Source organism: Diadema antillarum, unplaced genomic scaffold (genome assembly GCF_040938485.1).
Source record: "Diadema antillarum isolate AM-2024a unplaced genomic scaffold, OU_Dant_1.0 seq00001558_RagTag, whole genome shotgun sequence".
Lineage (NCBI taxonomy): Eukaryota > Metazoa > Echinodermata > Echinoidea > Diadematoida > Diadematidae > Diadema > Diadema antillarum.
In genome coordinates this window covers 1,624,845-1,643,349 of record NW_027272284.1, presented here as the reverse complement: position 1 = coordinate 1,643,349, position 18,505 = coordinate 1,624,845, and the positions used below count along the sequence as shown (strand labels likewise).

At 38.1% G+C, this 18,505-nt stretch overlaps 1 protein-coding gene across 1 annotated transcript; it reads right to left on the bottom strand.

Moving 5' to 3' along the window:
* Nucleotides 1-775: 775 nt before the first annotated feature.
* LOC139710750 (homogentisate 1,2-dioxygenase-like) lies at nucleotides 776-18,481 on the bottom strand (the record flags this gene model as incomplete). Its single annotated transcript, XM_071622665.1, has 10 exons — nucleotides 18,315-18,481; nucleotides 9,395-9,466; nucleotides 8,240-8,434; nucleotides 6,136-6,195; nucleotides 5,440-5,531; nucleotides 5,044-5,078; nucleotides 3,891-3,970; nucleotides 2,828-2,927; nucleotides 1,784-2,007; nucleotides 776-902 (listed from the first exon to the last, which is right to left on the bottom strand). Coding segments are annotated over exons 1-10 (1,003 nt in total), but the record flags the coding sequence as incomplete, so codon positions are not given.
* Nucleotides 18,482-18,505: the final 24 nt, after the last annotated feature.

Here is an 18,505-nt window from a genome sequence, read left to right as displayed (position 1 = left end):
CAGCAAAAGGGCCCTAGCATGAAATCTCATCTAAATGAATAATTTCTGTTCATGACATAATCTGACAGTTTTGATGTGCTCACCATTTTTGTTTTGTTTTGTTTTGTTTTGTTTTGTTGTTTTTTGTGCGTGTGTGTGTGTGTGTGCGATTTTTCAAGCTTGCAAGCATTAAAGGGAACGCAAGCCCAAAGAGCAATGTGGATTGAGTGAAAGCAGAAACATTAGTAGAACACATCAGTGAAAGTTTGAGGGAAATCGGACAATCGATGCAAAAGTTATGAATTTTTAAAGTTTTGGTGTTGGAACCGCTGGAAGAGGAGACTGCTAGAGGCTATGACGTATGAGTGGACAACAATACAAAGAAAATATAAAGATAATTCAACAAAAATTCACTTTTCTAGCATTATGAAAGAGCACTTGACTAACCCCTTTCAGAAAGCAGGGGCAATAATTGCTACCCTTAACATATGTCAGCATCAAGTTGATGGAATTTGTAATTTTCATGAAAAAGGATTTTTTGTGGAATTTTCTTTATATTTTCTTTATATTGTTGTCCACTCTTACGTCATAACCCCTAGTAGTCTCCTCATCCAGCGGTTCCAACACCAAAACTTTAAAAATTCATAACTTTTCCATCGATTATCCGATTTCCCTCAAACTTTCACTGATGTGTTCTACTAATATTGCTGCTTTCACTCAATTTACATTGCTCTTTAGGTTTGCGTTCCCTTTAAGGCCCTTCTGCCAGACAGGAGACAAAATTTTCTCAACTCACTGTGGTAGTACGGTGGGCGGAACGTGTGTTCCTGGACGGACCAGCGAGGTGGAAAGATGACAAAGTCAGCGATAGCCGTGCCCGGCTTGTTGGACTGGCAGGTTAGCACTGTGAAGATGGAAGGATCCTGGCAAAAGAAAACAGAAGAGGATAGACAAAAAAAAAAAGACAATTCAGCAAATAATAAAACTTTAATTCAGAGTTCTTGTTTACAGGTACCTGAAGCGTTCTTATCAATTTATCAACAGCACTGTGTATGAGTAGCAAAACTGTTATCTACAACAAAGTTTGATGAAGTTTGCTTGGTGTCGAGGCATTATGACTAATCAAAGATGGCACAAGTTCACACTATGTCTAGGTTTAGTTTTTGGTTCAATGACATGCATTTCCAGCGAACAATATAAGCAGAACACATCTGTGAAAGTTCAAGGAAAATTGGACAATCTGTTCAAAAGTAATGAAATTTCAAAGTTTCTGGGCAGCCATCGCTGGATGAGAAGACTACTGCAATTTGTGATGTCAAGTATAATGTATGTACAAAGACTTAAAGAAAATACAAAGAAAATTCTACAAAATATTTCATTTTTTATGAAAAGTACATATTCCCTCTACTTGTTACTGAACATAAAGGGCAATATTGTTCTCCCTGCTTTCTGAAAGAGGTATGTCAAGTGCTCTTTTATTTTGCTAAATATATGAACCATGTTGAATTCTGTGTATGTTTTCTTAATCGCTGTATATACATGTATGTGACATCACAAACTCGAGCAGCTGTTTCATCCAGCGATGGCTACACAGAAACTTTAAAATTCATAACTTTTAAACAGACTGTCCCATTTTCTTCAAACTTTCACTGATGTTTTCGACCAATATTGCCACATTCACTCAATCCAAACACATATTTGGGAGAACCTGTCCTCTAATAGGTCTCTGAAGAATGTGTGAGTATGAGATGAGCATGTGAATGAAGTCAGAAAAACTATAAAGAACAAAGACACAATGACTTACAGCGTGATCAAAGGCGACCGCGTTGATAACCATAAACTTGTCGAGGTCGTACTTGTAGGGGTGGTAGTTGCCATGCCACGCCACAACATCATATGGCGAGTGGTCCTGGGCTGCGGCGAACAGATTGCCCTGGAACTTGCTGATGACTGTGTATTGACAAGAGCGGTCCTCAAACCAGGCAGCAGGGGAGAGAAAGTCCCTCGGGTTGGCAAGGCCATTGGCACCTTGGTGCAAATGAGAAACAAACAAAACAGTTGAATTTCACAGGTCTATATGTGCAATAAATACTCTCCAACAGCAACAACAAATACAGCCCCTACAATTTTGTGTCTCACAGAAACACTCACCACAAACCCAAAACAGGCATCCAGTATAGCACTCTCACTGTTGATATATATTGGGAGCAAGCTCTGAACTCTTTACCTCTTTAACTCTTTATGCGCCATGGTGTGAACCCCCTGTGTGCCACATTATTTTGAGACTGCAACGTAGTCATGCCTTTTTATTACATTTTGTTCTTCAAAGCTGTGTAACTTTTATGGATTTCTGTCGCCCGGGACATGTAAGAAGAAAAGCTGTACAGAAAATGCCAAGCTTTGTTCTGATGTAAATTGTATGACAAAACATGTGATTGCTTCTCTTTAAAATGGCCTGTAGCTACATTATTGCAGAGACATGATTTTTGCACACAAAACAGTAATAAAAAAATGAAGAATTTACTCGCAAATCCAGTAGGAAACACCCTTTAAAAGTCAATCACCACATAAAATGCAAGGCACACGTGACAGGAACAGAATCGCAAGAGATGATTTTATTGTACTCCGGCATTTGGTGATTTATCGATCGGTTAGGGCGGGTTTGTGCGTTTGAGCAGAATATGCGAAGTTGGCATGCCGTCGACTGAGTTGGTCGTGCGAATGTTGCTAATAAAGAGTTAAAGATGCATTTAAAAGCAAAATTTTGAAATCAACAAATACATCACAACAAGACATTGAGAGCATAAACATAAGACAGAAGTTTCTGGCTTTTGGTGAATTCCCTCACCTATGGGTCCAAGGTCTGGCAGCGTGAAGTGACCGTCGAAAACTTCAAGCACATAGCCCCTCGATGGCCCACTGACGTACACGCTGAATCGCATCCCTTGCTGTAAAAATAATGAATATTTGTCTTCCTTTCATGTCTTAATAGCATTGTAGCTCCTTGGATCATGTTATCTATTACCCCAGCCAATGCACACTTAACCTTGAATACATGCATTTTTTTTTTTTTTGGGGGGGGGGGGGTGGCAGCATTCAATTACACGTGTGAAATAAATCAATATTGATACTCTCTGATATAAAATGTTATTCAACACATACAAAATCTCATATAAACAAGTTACAATGATCCTTGATCTGTGCGAATATTAGAATACCATCTATCTTCTTTTTCAATGTTGAAAGATCATACATATATATATATATATATATATACATAATGAAACTAGATCAATATTGTTACTCTCTGCTATAAAATGTTATCTAATACTCACATCTCATAAATAAGACACAAAGATCTTTGATCTGTATCAGTATTTACACATCATCTATCTCTTCTTCAGTGTTCATACACTGTGTGTACCAACAATGATGTTCTTACATTTACGGTTAGTGAACAAAACACTTACAACATTTTATAATCATGTCATGAAATCTATTTCAGTTGTTTGACTGTCTTACATGTATAACACTGCATTGGGTTGGGCCTTGCCCTTTATAACACAGGTTTTATCTAGGTGTACTGAGGAGCCTTTATTTTTCTTACAAGTGGCACTGCTTTTGTCCATCAACTTAAAGGGGAATGAAACCCAAATATGTATAGACGGAATGAATGCAGCGATAAATAGAAACACAAGTGAAGTCTGAAAAAAATCTGACAATCTGTTCAAAAGTTATGAATTTTTAAAGTTTTGCTGCTGTATTGTTGAATGAGAAGATTACAACAGTTCATGATGTCACTGCAGAATGGTATAAACAAAATTTTATCAGGATAATATTTCCCTTTAAACTGGCATAAAGATAATGCGAATATAGAGTACCACAGATACCAGTGTCTAGTGGGGGCTTACCTGAATGACACAAATTTCATTGGGGTTTACCAGCAGCCTGCCAAACTCGGTGTGAATCAGAAGTTCGCCTTGCTGGGGCACTGGAATGCAAATCAAATCAAATTAAATTAAATCAAACCAGATGTAACTACATGCGTACAATGAGAGGGAGAGGTACAGCAGTAACTGGCAATTCTGATTCTCACTCTTCCCAGCATTCATGCACACTGGGAGAGCAAAACTGAAATAATGGCATGAAACTTCTTAAAACTAGATGGGTCCCACAAATGACAGTAAACTGATGATAATACATTCTACATGTGTATACACTCAACTTTCAACTTTCAACTTTGAAAATGCTAACAGTTGAAATATGCCCATTAAGGATTTGATACAACCTACCAGTATTTGCTGACTAGTAAAGTATCAAAGGTACTGCATACTGTATATGTTATATAAACAGAGAAATTTACTTTTGCATGTAACATTTGTGTAGGGGTCTGAGTTAACATTTTCACGCCGTGATAAATTTGTGAGTAGCAACCGGCTCACAAAATCCGGAAAAATAAGCACTTTGCAAAATGTATACCGCATATACAGTCTCAGAAATACTATGAAATAGTCTTGAGAGAGTAGAAATACAAGCAAGCAAAAACAAACAAACAAACAAACAAACAAACAAACCTCAACTTTCTAATTACACAGGCTAACAAATGTGAACACTTAAACATTTACAGTGTTTTCTATTGCAGATTGGCACATGTTATAGGGTACTTTCTTTGCTGACTGGCACAGCTGTCTGGAAAATAACTGCCAATGATTGGAGATTAGGGAGCTTTAGATTTTGATGCGCGGAGTTTTGAGACGAGGAGTGCGCTGGACGTTCTCCCCCCCTGCGTCGAGTTGAAAAGTAGCTTTAGATTACGCTGGGACGCAACGTATAAAAAATACAATCGTGCCCCCATATGATCAGTGCATGAAGCAGTTCTCTACGTTGCAAACTGTGCGGACGTAAAAATAGCCCAGTACGCGTAGTGAAAAACTCAGGCAACGCAAGCTAAAACTAGATCGACTTGACGCGCGCTTCTGCGCATGCTCAGAACATGTTTTTTCCCTCTGAACGTCCACGCGTCTAAAATCTAAAGTTCCCTAATACTTACTGAAAAGTACTCACCAAGAAGAAGATCCCCATCTGAGTCATAGAAGCTTCTATAGGTAGATACAAACATTTTTCGTGTGTGATTAATCAACACATTTTATGTATGAAACAATGAACGTACAATGAAACTCTCTGTAGATTGTCCTATATGTGAAACATAATGAATGGCATGTCAATGAATGATCTGCCTTTAGTCACATGTTACATCAACTGCTGCTCCTTCAGCTGAACAAAAACAAACATTCTTCATAATATAGCCATAAAAAATTACAAAAAAATATACAATACATGTATTTTCTGACTGAACATATATCATATCAAAGTGTTCAGGAAAAAGATGCAGCAACCAGGATGACTTGTAGAGATATGTACATTTGTGAAACTATCTACACAAAGACACAACTGACTCACTTGTTCTCCATTGATGCGTTGCAGGTGTAGACATGGATCGCCATCCCATGCCGGCTCTTGGGATCACCAGCACCACATACTGTGCTGAGGCCCTGAGATGGACGGAAGTATACATGCAATGTTTTTCCATTTCAAAGATTTCAAACAATACAAAACTACATCATGATATCACTGGAATTCTGTCTCTCTCCTGTCTCCTCGGTTTATTTTCATTAACTGTGATTTGTCTACCCCAACAGCCACACCATATATGCTTTATTTGGCTTCACAATATAACTTAATGTTTGTCAAATATATTATCATTTTTATTATCATTATTATTATTACTATTATTATTGTCATTACTATTATTATCATTATCATCATTATTATTATTATCATTATTATTATTATTATTATTATTATTATCATTACTATTATTATTATTATTATTATTATTATTATTATTATTATTATTATTATTATTATTATTATTATTATTACTATCACTATTATTCTTATTATTCATCATCATCATCATCATCATACACATTGATCATCGTTACTATTTATGACACTCCTACCACCACTATCACCATATTCATGATCGTATTGATTATGGTGTATCTTTTCTGTCTCACAAAAGAGGTAATAACAGCGTTTCAAGAATGAGGGTAACAGAGATGACACAAATCTTCACAACACACGTCTGCCTACCTGCACAAAATCAACTTGTCCAGACTCTTCCGTGGGAATATCAAATGGATGCCAACGGAGCTATTGAGAGAACCGAACAAGAAATGATACACAGCATGTGAGGCAACCCACTAAACATCAGTAACAGATATGAAAGACAAAAATGGCTTTAAAGGGAATGGCTAGTAACTGATCAGTGGGAATCAGTGGGAATGCTGAGGGATGATTGTTCCAATCCTTGTGGGATTCATTTAAGAGTACATTATATATCTATTCTTGTGTGAAAATAATTTGCTTCAGAATGGTCTCATATTCAAGTAATGTGCAGTTTAATGTTTCCAGGTAAGCATCCCTGGTCAGTGACGGGGCATTAATCTGCACATTACTTGAATATGAGACCGTTCTGAAGCAAATAATTTTCACACAACAGTAGATATATAATGTACTCTTAAATGAATCCCACAAGGATTGGAACAATCATCCCTCAGCATTCCCATTGATTCCCACTGATCAGTTACTAGCCATCCCCTTTAACCCTTTGTGTGTTTTGTGTGCAAACTGGCACAGAAACACCATAGCATTGTACACACTATCAATAGTCCCTGGCAATGAAAGGGTTTACGAAGCTTTCACAAAATTTGCGCAATAACTTCTTTGCAGACCTTGATACTAAAGTAGAATATCCTCTTCAGCACCCACACAGATAAAATGCTCCCCAAATCTACCATTTTCAACATTTGCAGAAAACTTACAATCAATCGGAAAAATTTATGTCATACATTCTCTATTAAAGGGAACCAATGTTCCACAGGTATGATCGTTAGTCAAAATTCATGTCATATATTCTCTAAGGGAACACGTTCCACTGGTATGATCATTAGTCCTATGTAATTAAAAGATGTGCTTCTTATCTACTACTATTAGACATAAATGACCATGCTGCACAATGCACTGCCAGTGAACACATCACATCTACAGTATGATGAATAGCAATAAAATATAGCTAGCGGACAACAGTTTAACATTCCATAAGAATAGCACTGGACAGAACATCTACTATGGCCAGCACTGGACAAGGATTGCTTGAAAATACTGTTCCAATTGATAAGTTACACTTCAGAACATGGTGCATGGCAGGTATTATTACTTCTTCCATCTAGATATCACAAGTTATTTGGCCAGCCTAGAACATGATGAATATGGCTATATTAATTTGCAGTTTCTATTAAAACACTTCAGAGTTTATCTAGCATGCTTGGCGGCTTGTACCAGCACATTTTGTATGAACACACCAGGTTCAGCTACAACTTCTCACACAAAGCTGTCCCTCTTGGTGACACCGGTTACTGCTAGACAAGGTATCAACTTCAGACAGACTAGACAGCCAGCAGTATGCACAATAGTCAAATGATTCCGTCTACACCAACTATTCATATCATACTGTTTTTGGAGTGAAATTGATAAATTCATGTATTGGTTTCACTTGATTGCACAGAACAAACAGTGGACTCCTGTTAAACAAAGTCCTTGTGACCGGCAGTTTTCTTTCAATATATTGAAATTATAAAAAACACAGAGTGGATAATATTGCGGTGTTAATTTTTCCGTTGTTGTAAACTAGAAATACATATTTGATGCAGGTCTAGCTGTCACCTTTGCATTGCACTTCACCTTCATGCCATTCCAAACCCAAGACAAACTATTTCAACAATCTTGAGATTCTGGGATGTTGCTACAGGGAATTTTGGCCTTGCCCTACAGAATCCGGGGGCTAATTTAGGGTATTAGGGCCCCAGCCCTTGGGGACCCAAGTGGCACCACCAGCATTTGTACAAACTGTTAGTCCCTGCCCCCATTTACAATTCCTACCAAGTTTGGTCAGAATCTCGCTGCCAGTTTTCAAGAAGATGAAACTGTGACCAAAAAAAAAGAAGAAAAATTATGCATAAGTATCAAAGCACAATAGCCATTGAAAGGTGAATGATTAAAAAAAAATTGCTCAATTGAGTTATTGGCTCGGGTGAGCTATTAAAAATGAGAAAAAAACAATGAAGGAAAGGATAATAAACAGCACAGCTTTGATACTGAAACCATGGCAACCAAGATGGCAAGTTCTACTGTGTACCTGGTTAGGGTTTGGTGGCCAGTTATCCCAGCTGTTGGTGATGTTTCCATCTGCGACTGGCTTGAAAGGAGTGTGGGTGACCGAAGGGCGCAGACGGTAGAGCCAGCTGCGTTTGTTGTGTACCCTGGGGGCGGTGAATGCAGTACCACTCAGCTGCTCGGCGTAGAGGTCGTATGGACATTTCTGTGGGTTGTTCTGTCTCAGCGAGTAAATAAAGACCATGATATAAACATTATCCATTACTTGGTTACCTACATGTATTTGACATGAACTTTACAGTCACATTGTCTCAAAGAGCACTTTGCAATTACTTTGCCAGAAATATAGTTTTACCAGAATACAGATAGTGAATGATCACGAGTGCGATGGTACAAGATTTTGCAAGACATGAAAGATAAGGGAGCTTTATTCAACGAGGCAAAGCCGAGTTGAAACATGCACATCATCTTTCACCAAGTGCGAAGTCTTGTTCCATTGCAAGAGTAAAGACTATGTACACTGTTTTATACAACACCTCGAATGTCAGCAGATGTGGTCCACACAGATTCTTGAGTTTAGCACAGAAATGGCAATCATTTTCAGAGAAAGATGAATGAGTAGCCTCACAGTCGCAGTCACCGTGTACAAACCGATTGGTTGAAGTTGTTTACAAAAATGAGTGACAAAACTATGCGCTTGTAGTTTAAAGCACGCTTGCAATTGTTGAGTGCGCACAGTTAATGTTTGCTTATTGTGACATCAGAGCTGTGCAATGGAACAAAAACTTCCAGTCAATTGTGAGTTTAACACGAGTCAAAGGAACTGAGTGACGTCAGCCATGCGCTATCCATTTTTGCTAAAACAAAATTGCACAGCTGACAGCCACAGCGTGTGATCGAACGTTGAACTGAATGTCATGCAATTAACCAATGGGATAGCTACACTCTGTTTAGGTGTTGTATAAAAAATGCTATTCTGGATAAATTTGGTGAAATGACTACAAATGACTGTTTTGCCAGTATATGATCTAAAATTTCATAACCTTATGTACTGTACTGTACAAATCACTTCTTGGTATTCAACTTACATTGTATTTCTGTCAAATTTATATCAAATTTAGGGCTGATCAAACCTGGGATTTTTACCAATTTTGTCCCAGAAATGGCAAACTCCTACCTGGCCTTCAGGAAGTGCCCCAGGGCATCGTGGGTCTTCAGTGGCAAACTCATTGCCAAAGCCGCTTTGATACTGTGCGTAGAAAGAGAAGGGAAGAAGGGGAAGGGGAAATAAGAGATCATTTCTATCGTCACCGCTTACTGTATACGCCGAATATTTCGCAAGGTTTTTATTTTCGCGAATTTCGCGAATCAGGTGCTATTCGCGAAATTAAAGACACATGAAAATATTGACTCTGATCTCGATGTGAATGTGATGTATGTGTATACACTTCTCCGTTCAGTACAGGAGTCCACGATCTAAAATTTAACCACTCGTGAAATTGTCGGTAATTCCCGATTCGCGAAAATTTTGACTCGCGAAGTATATGGCGTATACAGTATAGCATCATATTATACATGCAGAAGTGAAAATGTCTGAGAGAGCAAAACTACTGTGAAGTCAAAAAGATATCCTGTAAAGCCGAAATTTTTGTATGCATTCTGATTTTGCAAAAACCAGGGTACGCAAACTTAAAATGCTCTCGCAAGTTCTTGTCTACACTATACAGTTGTATGTATTACAGCAGTGAATGCCAGTGGCAATTTGCAAAAATATCATGCCGTGAAAAAGGCTGCCGACTCAAATTTTCTTGCTTTAGAGTACAGTACATTCCTTCACTTGTGATGTACAGCACATGCCAGTGCTGCTCTGAATAAAAGGTTATATGGTTGTATACAAAGTACATTGTAAACATTATGTACGGCACGATCATAGTTGTATACGGTGTATGTGTTTACAACATCAATAGTAGTAGTACACAGTTGTAGGCTGTCAGGAAAATAACTATTAGTTTTGTTTGTTTTGTTTTTGCATGAAAGCCATTCTAGGCTTTTAAACACTTTCAATAGCATGCATCATTAATTTTCCAAGTGAAAATTACACTTTGTTGTACTCTGGAAAGAAATCATAACATGTGTATTAACCCATTCCATACGGAAACCTGGTGGCCAGCATACTATGGGCATTTCAGAATTCAGTGTGAAATGGGTTAAACCTATGAGAGCTGAGTGAGGCAAAGACATCAATCTAAGTTATGACTTCAATAAATTCTACATTTTGCTCTAACAACCTTGCGACCTTCAATATATGTGTGAATAGTTTACTTTTACTAATTAAGAATGAACAGAGTTCCCCTTCATTATCCACAAATTTTGCTGAATCATGCGTTTGATTTGTTTTTACCTGAAGACAGCTGCTTCACTCAAGCACATACCAGTAACTGATATTATTGTGCATTATGAGGGCAACATTTTTTAATGCACGGTACAACCAGCATCTATGATTTACTATATCCATCTGAAATACCATCAGTCAGATAGCAATAAGTGGAATACAATAGATATCTTCCATGGGAAACTTTAGTATTGACCGTCCATATACAACATTTGAATAGGACACAATTCATGTTAGCTACACAATTCATTCTAATAATAATAACATAATATAATATAACCAATTAATACATACAATAAAATTAATGTTTTTGTTACAATAACGAAAAGTATTTCATCCATCATTGCTGTTATTCAAGGTATTTTCAGTATTAAGGTCAACTTCAGGAAACAAAAAATTTTCTGCACAGCTCCACAAAATCACATTTACATGTAGGTGTCACAGTCAACTGAAATAAAGTAAAATTGTGATCATTTTCTAATTAAAGCTGAACTCTTGCTCCTCACTTCAGGCTGGTAGTGAATAGAAAAATAAAGAAATATATAGAATAGCTTTCACTGTCCTATCTAACAGACATGCACTTGTAATAATCTATACCTAGTCACTGAAAAACAGGTAAAAAAATGACATTTCTGAGGCTGAATCTTATGCATTGATTAGATTCACTAGCACTGACATACATTGTACACTGTATAAATTGTATACTGCATATATGCAGTACATGTATTTCAGTGTTTTTAAGAATTTTGCGAGTCAACAAATATTTGCAATAAATGAAAAATTTCCAATCAATAGTGCATTATTTTTACTTAAAAATGCACTATGTATGCTTTCAAAGTGGGAAATCAATTTTTCCCCAACTACCCAGTATAGTACCAGGTATGGTGTACTTTTGATTTCAAAACTTATTTCTCCATCTCAACTTCAACCACTCACTAAATGTGTAGCTATTTGCAGTGACAGTATCTGATTGAAAATAAACATGTCTGTGAAGGCAAATCCACGAGATGACGAGCAGTCACTTTGGTCCTCTATGGCAGCCGATTTCTTCTACTGACTGGCATTTAATAGACTTATCTACAAATGCACATGGTGTGGTTTGTACCGTATTCAGACAGTTGATAGAAAAGTGTGGTTCTTAACTCAGAAATGAATGTGGTTTACATGAGGACACACTGTCATTTAAGTGTGAAGACAGGTAACAGTATTAAGTTGTTTTTGCATGACATGTACACGTAAAAGGAGTAAACAGCCGCTCCATATGACTGTTAATGCATAACAGACAGTCTCAAGAGACTCCAACCCTAAGAATGCTCTCTTAGCGGTGTACATGTATTTGAACATACTGTACACTGCAGGCAGGAGGGGAGATACATGTATTGTACACGGCTCGAGCAGAAAAAATTAAAACCGAAGTGGGGGAGTAGGAGATTTTGCAAAAATGGTCTTCAGGCCAAAGATCTCCAACCCAAATCGCGAGAGTTGGAGTCTGAAATACTGTCGTCTTCTTTTTCGCATTTGGCACTTCATGTACAGTGTATGTGCTGAGATAATACTGTTTGCTAACTACTGCTAGTCACCCAGGGCCAAAAACACCATGTAGAGACAGTAGAGACAGTATCAATTGCTTCTTGTCTAGAGTGGGTATGTTGGGTGGACCAATGAACAGGATTGCACCGTTTTTTTGCTAGGAAGTGAACCGGGGTATTTTACAATGTATCTGATGTGTGTAAATCATGACTTCCCCTACACACGGGACCTCCCTTTCGCTGTTATGTTCTATTCACGGAATAGGGTGTTTTTGCCCCTGACTGAAAAAAAGGTTACTGCATGATTACACCCAACATTGCTAAGCTACATGTTGTTTGACACTCTTCCTCCCCACTCAGTTTAGCTTTCCAAAATGCTGCAATAGGGATCTTATTTCTTCAAGGTTCAGTTAGATTCAAAAGGACTAAAACACAAGCTCTTTGATAGCAGGGCAAACCGACTACATGATTGTACCTACTATCTGAGCCATCTAGCTCACCACCTACACACTGGCAACAATACCCATTCAAACTACAAAGGATGAATGGCTACACACATACATCTTTTCAACTCCTCCCAAACAATACATCTCAGACTCAAGAGGTCTCTACTCAACCTGTAATCGTTTTGTTTTGGTTTTTTTTTTTTTTTTTTGGGGGGGGGGAGGGGGGGGGGAGGGGGAAAGGGGGTGATGATGGCAGAAGAAAATTAATTCACTGGCAAGTGGTAGGGTAATGTTAAAGTAGTCCTATATGAATACTTAGTACAGTTATACAGAGTTGAACATTACCATTGCTTACAGGTATCATGTAGTAAACTCAATGTCTTATCTAGTGTCCATTTACAAAATTGTGCTGATATGTAGGGCCCTATACACATTCAGCTCAATCAATTTGGAGCTTTATGAGATGACATGGAGTCTAGAGCAGAGGTCTTTGATTTATATTTCAGAGAGGCGAGAATTCCTTATTTCTCACTGCTCATAAACCATTTGCCAAAGACTTCCATATGTACATACCCCCCGCTAAAACAGAAAAAAAAAATAAGAAGAAAATATATTTAGTCATGAAACACATTTATATCTATCTATATAGGTAGAAATAGTGGTAGAAATTAATAAAAACCTATAAAAATGTAATAATAGTGAAAATTTACTCACCAATTCTATTTCACGTGGGTGGGACTAACATTACGCTGCTAGCGATTAATCCTAATTTTTGTGCACAATTTACAGCCAATTGGTTGTCGTGATCAGGTTTTAGCGATAATGCCACGTCATTTCCTTCCGAATTAAGCTCCTGGTGAACAGTAATTGTAAAAAAAAAAAGATGAATTCTGATGTGAAACCAGATTCTAATTGCTAGCAAAATGTAACTTACTATTCAAAGACTGATACGATGGATGGACACCGTGCGTACTGCTGTGTGAACGCGTTTGCACCACAGAACTCTACACTGAGTAGAGTTCTGTGGTTTGCACGCACGTACGTCGCTCGGTTGAAGGTAACTCGCCCTTATATCAACTCGCCACAAATATTAGACAACTCGGCCGTGACCATGTGCAGGTTTACAGTCAGGATGTAAAAATCTTATTTCGATGGTTATGTTAACATTACAGCTAATGATTAGGGTTAGGGTCATGGTTAGTGTTAAGGTAACGTTGATCCTGCAGTCCTAAGGTGACGCAGACCCCGGTGTCCTAGGGTGACGCGGACCCGGTGTCCTAGGGTTAGAGTCAGGGTTAGTGTTAGGGTAACGTTGACCCCGGTGTCCTAGGGTGACGCGGATCCCTGTGTCCTAGGGTGACGCGAACCCCGGTGTCCTAGGGTGACGCGGACCCGGTGTACTAGGGTGACGCGGACTCCTGTGTCCTAGGGTGACGTGGACCCCAGTGTCCTAGGGTGACGCGGACTCCTGTGTCCTAGGGTGACGTGGACCCCTAGGTTATGCGATTCCCTGTGACATAGACTCTTATCCACAAACCTTCTATTGCTCTCATTTTATGTACACAGCGCTTCAATTGCTTGAAAAACAGTCAAAACAAGAAGAAGTCTGAGGTCGGTCTGTACTGGGGTGAAACTTTCAATTGCCGAGACTGTACCTATTATGCAAAACAATACAAGGCAGACGACTCGGAAGAAAGTATGTAAGTAGCGCCATCTACGGCGAACATAGTACAGTTGATGCATTGTATATTAGCCATGAATCACCTCTGCCTCGCAATTCATAGTGCAGCGCGATCGTGAGCGCACTGGGCTCAGATACTCATGATAGTGAGTTCGAGTCCGAGACCCGTCAGTAAGTTTCTTCAAAATTTTCTCCATGAATTATGTCATGTTTGTCATTACAGGCCCATTCTCAGTAAAAGCGTGCAAATACGGAATTTTGGTGTCGCCGACATTCCATGACAGTTTGCGGTTCCCTGAAACCTATTAGATACTATTTAAATGTTTATAATATATCACGAGGACTTTATTTGTTAAAAATAAACACGATCAAATGCGGTTGTCTGCCTTTTTGTATAAAATTTTGCTGTTAAACTTCGTTAAGACCCCCAAAACGCAGTGTCGCCGGCTATTTCAGAATTATGTTTTATTGCTCCTCTCCGTCCACAAACACACTCTCCAAATATCATTTTCATGGACGATGAGCATATCATATGTGCTAATCACAATACTCGAAAAGTTCCAAAATTTTTATTGACTTCTTTTTTTATAGCCTTTTGAAACCTGTCGCCAAGTTCACCGCCAGATACGTTACCAGTTTCTTTAGTGTTACAGCATTGCGAAAATAACAAGACTATGCAATGACCCTGTGTGTATGAAACCCTGAGGATATACTTCATACATTGCAAGTACTTAGAGTTTTTGTGCAACAGCTCTTTTTTGAGAATACGGTACAATGTTTGAAATATCGGTTTTCTACACTTTTATTTGGACAGATACGTGTCATACTTTTCACGCCACCCACTGCGACAGATATTGCAATGTCAGACAAATTGTATATTATACATTACTCCTCGGAATGACGCATCGATTCAACATTAAAGTTTAGTACAAGTGAGAAATATTTGGTAGATATCGCTCTCATAATAATATGATCGACCATATACGTTACCACAGATACGTTACCCCAGATACGTGACCGAATTTTGCTCATTGGTCTTGTATTTCTGGGGATCAAATCTGGTCAAAATTCATCCCTACACATTACATGTTTCGTTTTGTTGGACCTCAGGATTATATTCTTACATCAAAAGGACAGAGAGGTGAAAAGATCAACACTTCCACATGATTTTTCTTTCTGCGTCATTGTCTCACAACTTAATGCCAAGTTTTCCGACAGATACGTTACCACATAATCAAAATGCTGAAAAGAAATTGTAAATGTTTTTACAAACAAATCGTTGTGTGCTCATAAACTCCAAAGTTCTATTCTATAAAACCCAGCCACTTTCATATTCTATGCAACAACTTTGAACGTTTATTTTACAAGACGAAGCTAAGATTCAGCATATCAGTTTTTTGCTTTTCAGATTTAGCAGATACGTTACGTATAATTCAGGGCACCCACGGTGACAAATAATGTTATGTAAAACAAAGTGTTCATAAAACAATTCTGCATAGAATGACGCTTCCATAAGAAATTAAAGTTATGTTCAAATGAAGAATATTCAGTAGAAATTGCTCTGTAACTTCACCGACAGATTCATTTACGGTACGCCAGATACGTTACCAAACTTTGAAAGAGTAAAAAGTAGTTTATGAAACGTTTCCGAGAAAAGTTTCAGTGTTCTGTTGCATATTTATTCTAGTGTTTTTCAACATATGAAGAACTACTCAAGATTCATTGATAAGTTGAACAATTATTTATTCATTTTCATTAAAAGGGATGAGCCAAATACGTTACCATAGGTCAAACAACTGTTTAGCATATCGAGTTCATAGAGACTGTACCTACTTCCTTCTGAATGCCTACAAAAATATATTTTTTAAACCTTGTTTGCATTATCCATCAAAACTTAATGAATATTTTATAGTCAGATGGATAAATACATTCAGACGTAAGATGAGAATATTCTGTGAATGAAGAACTCAGCTTTCACATTTAGGGCTCTTTTCCACTACATTTCATAGTTTAAATATTACGTACAATGTTTAAAATGGTTAATTTGGGCTTACATCATTCATTTTTACATCAATTCATGAGGTACATAATTAAACAGGTGATATTTATTAATTCATACACAACTAAAATTATTACTTATATTTTACCAGATACGTTACCAAAGGTGATTCGATGTTTTTCAATAGTTATTTCCCCAGGAAAGCAATTCATATTTGTTTCCTGTGAAATTCCAAATTGGATCGTTCCCTTTGCATGATTTGTGGGATTCGAAACTTTATTTGTAAGCGAAATTTGCTAAAAATACAAAGTGAATCTTAAGGTTATATTTCATTTCAGCAAAAAGCATATTTCAACCTACCACACAGAAATAATTTCTACCAGTTAGCAAGGGATGACAACATCTTTACCTCTTGAAAAAACCCAATATCTTTAGGGGGGACAGATGTCTTTTCCTAAACAGAAATTGGATCAAAACAATAAATTTAATTCAGAGTTAGGAGTCCATTACAACATGTACATTTGCGGTAACGTATCTGATTGGTGATCAAAAATCATATATGATGCTCTATTTCAATTCATTTTTACTCAATGAATGGCCATCATTTAGAATGTTCCACTTTTTGTTTCGTATTTGACCGGTTTTGAAGTTTCCGAAAACACATCTTTGAATGTATTACTTTGTGGTTGATTTTTCGGTTTTACTCACATGGAATTGAACACTTAATCTGAGAATGGCCCTACAGGTTCATTGCAGGAAGTCCACTGCACTGGAGATGGCGATCATCGAAAGGAGAGACAGAAAGAAGGAGAAGGGGAAAGAGGGGGAGAAGGAAGAGAGAGAAGGAGGGAGATGTGTGAGCAGAGAAAACATTTTTTTGATGTTTTTTTTCTTTTAGTAATGACCCCCCCCAAAAAAAAAAAAATACCACGCCCCATTTTTTACTCTACCCCCATCAAAATTATTGCCCTCTTTTAGAATGTCAACCTAGAGCTGTTATCATGCAATTTTAGAGGGGGGTTCATATGGAAGTCTTTCTGATATGTTAACAGGCTGCATGAGTTCAATAATGCATTAATCTGAAATGTCTGACACGCTGTACAACACCACTTTAATACCATGGGAATGTTGAAAATATCTAGTATCTCGGGTTTGTAATCAGGCTACCTCATCTGAGTACGCATTTGCAACTGATTGAGTGTGTGCTGCTAAAGAATGTACAATGTGACATCGGTGAACATGTACGCATTGCGCTTTATTGCATACTTTTTTGCACGCCCACGTACGATGCATTTTAGTCGTGATATGTCATGGTGGCCATATTGGAATTCAAGATTGTGGCCGACCCAGTGGTTAAATCTCTTGGATCTGGCTATTTTTGAAATCTGCGCCCCAAAATACCCCTCCCTTCATGCCAGATGTGAGCATCTCCACCAATTTTTGTTACTAATGTTAGACCAGCAGTGTGGTCTAAAAAAACCTGCACCGAGGTTCGACCTCCCGTGCCAAAATTCGACAACAAATGCACAAGCATAGGTTAATTTCTACATGTAGCCGGCGGCCAAATTTTTGACGCTGTTATGGTCAAAATAAGGGCAGCTTGCTTTAAATATATTCCCCACTACAAAAACCGATTTTCACATAGATGTAGGCCTACAACTACATGATTGGTGACATCACGTGATTAAGATCCAGGTACATGCACCATCAAAAATTAGTCTACATCTCAGTGTTCTATCTAGACCATCTACACATTATAAACCTATAGAATCGTCAATCTATACCGGTACTCTACTGAATACATTACAAGGGGTCAGATTCTCATTGCTTCAAATTGATAAGAGTAAGAGTATTTACAGCAGAACCTTTTTTTTTTTTTTTTTTTTTTTTGAGCTCTAGGTCTATGTTAGAACTAAACACTAAATTGGTAAATACAGGATTGTCGTGGAATGCATACGCCTGCGTCGCGTCTGCGAACAAACAAGGGACCACACCGGCACACGCAGCACCGTATTATAACCATCCGGTGTCCGTGATCACTGATCCTTACCTCCAGCTCCTCTGCCATTGTGTGCAGCTCAGCTAATAATCGAAAGGCTGATGGTATCGAAGGAAATATCACGAGATCGTCGATGGTGCCTTGGTCGAACAAGCCAAACGAGTACGTCGTCGTCAGGTGCAGAAAGTCTGTCTCGTGATAGTATCGCGACAGTCAAGTGAATGGCGTGCGTGTGAAGTGTG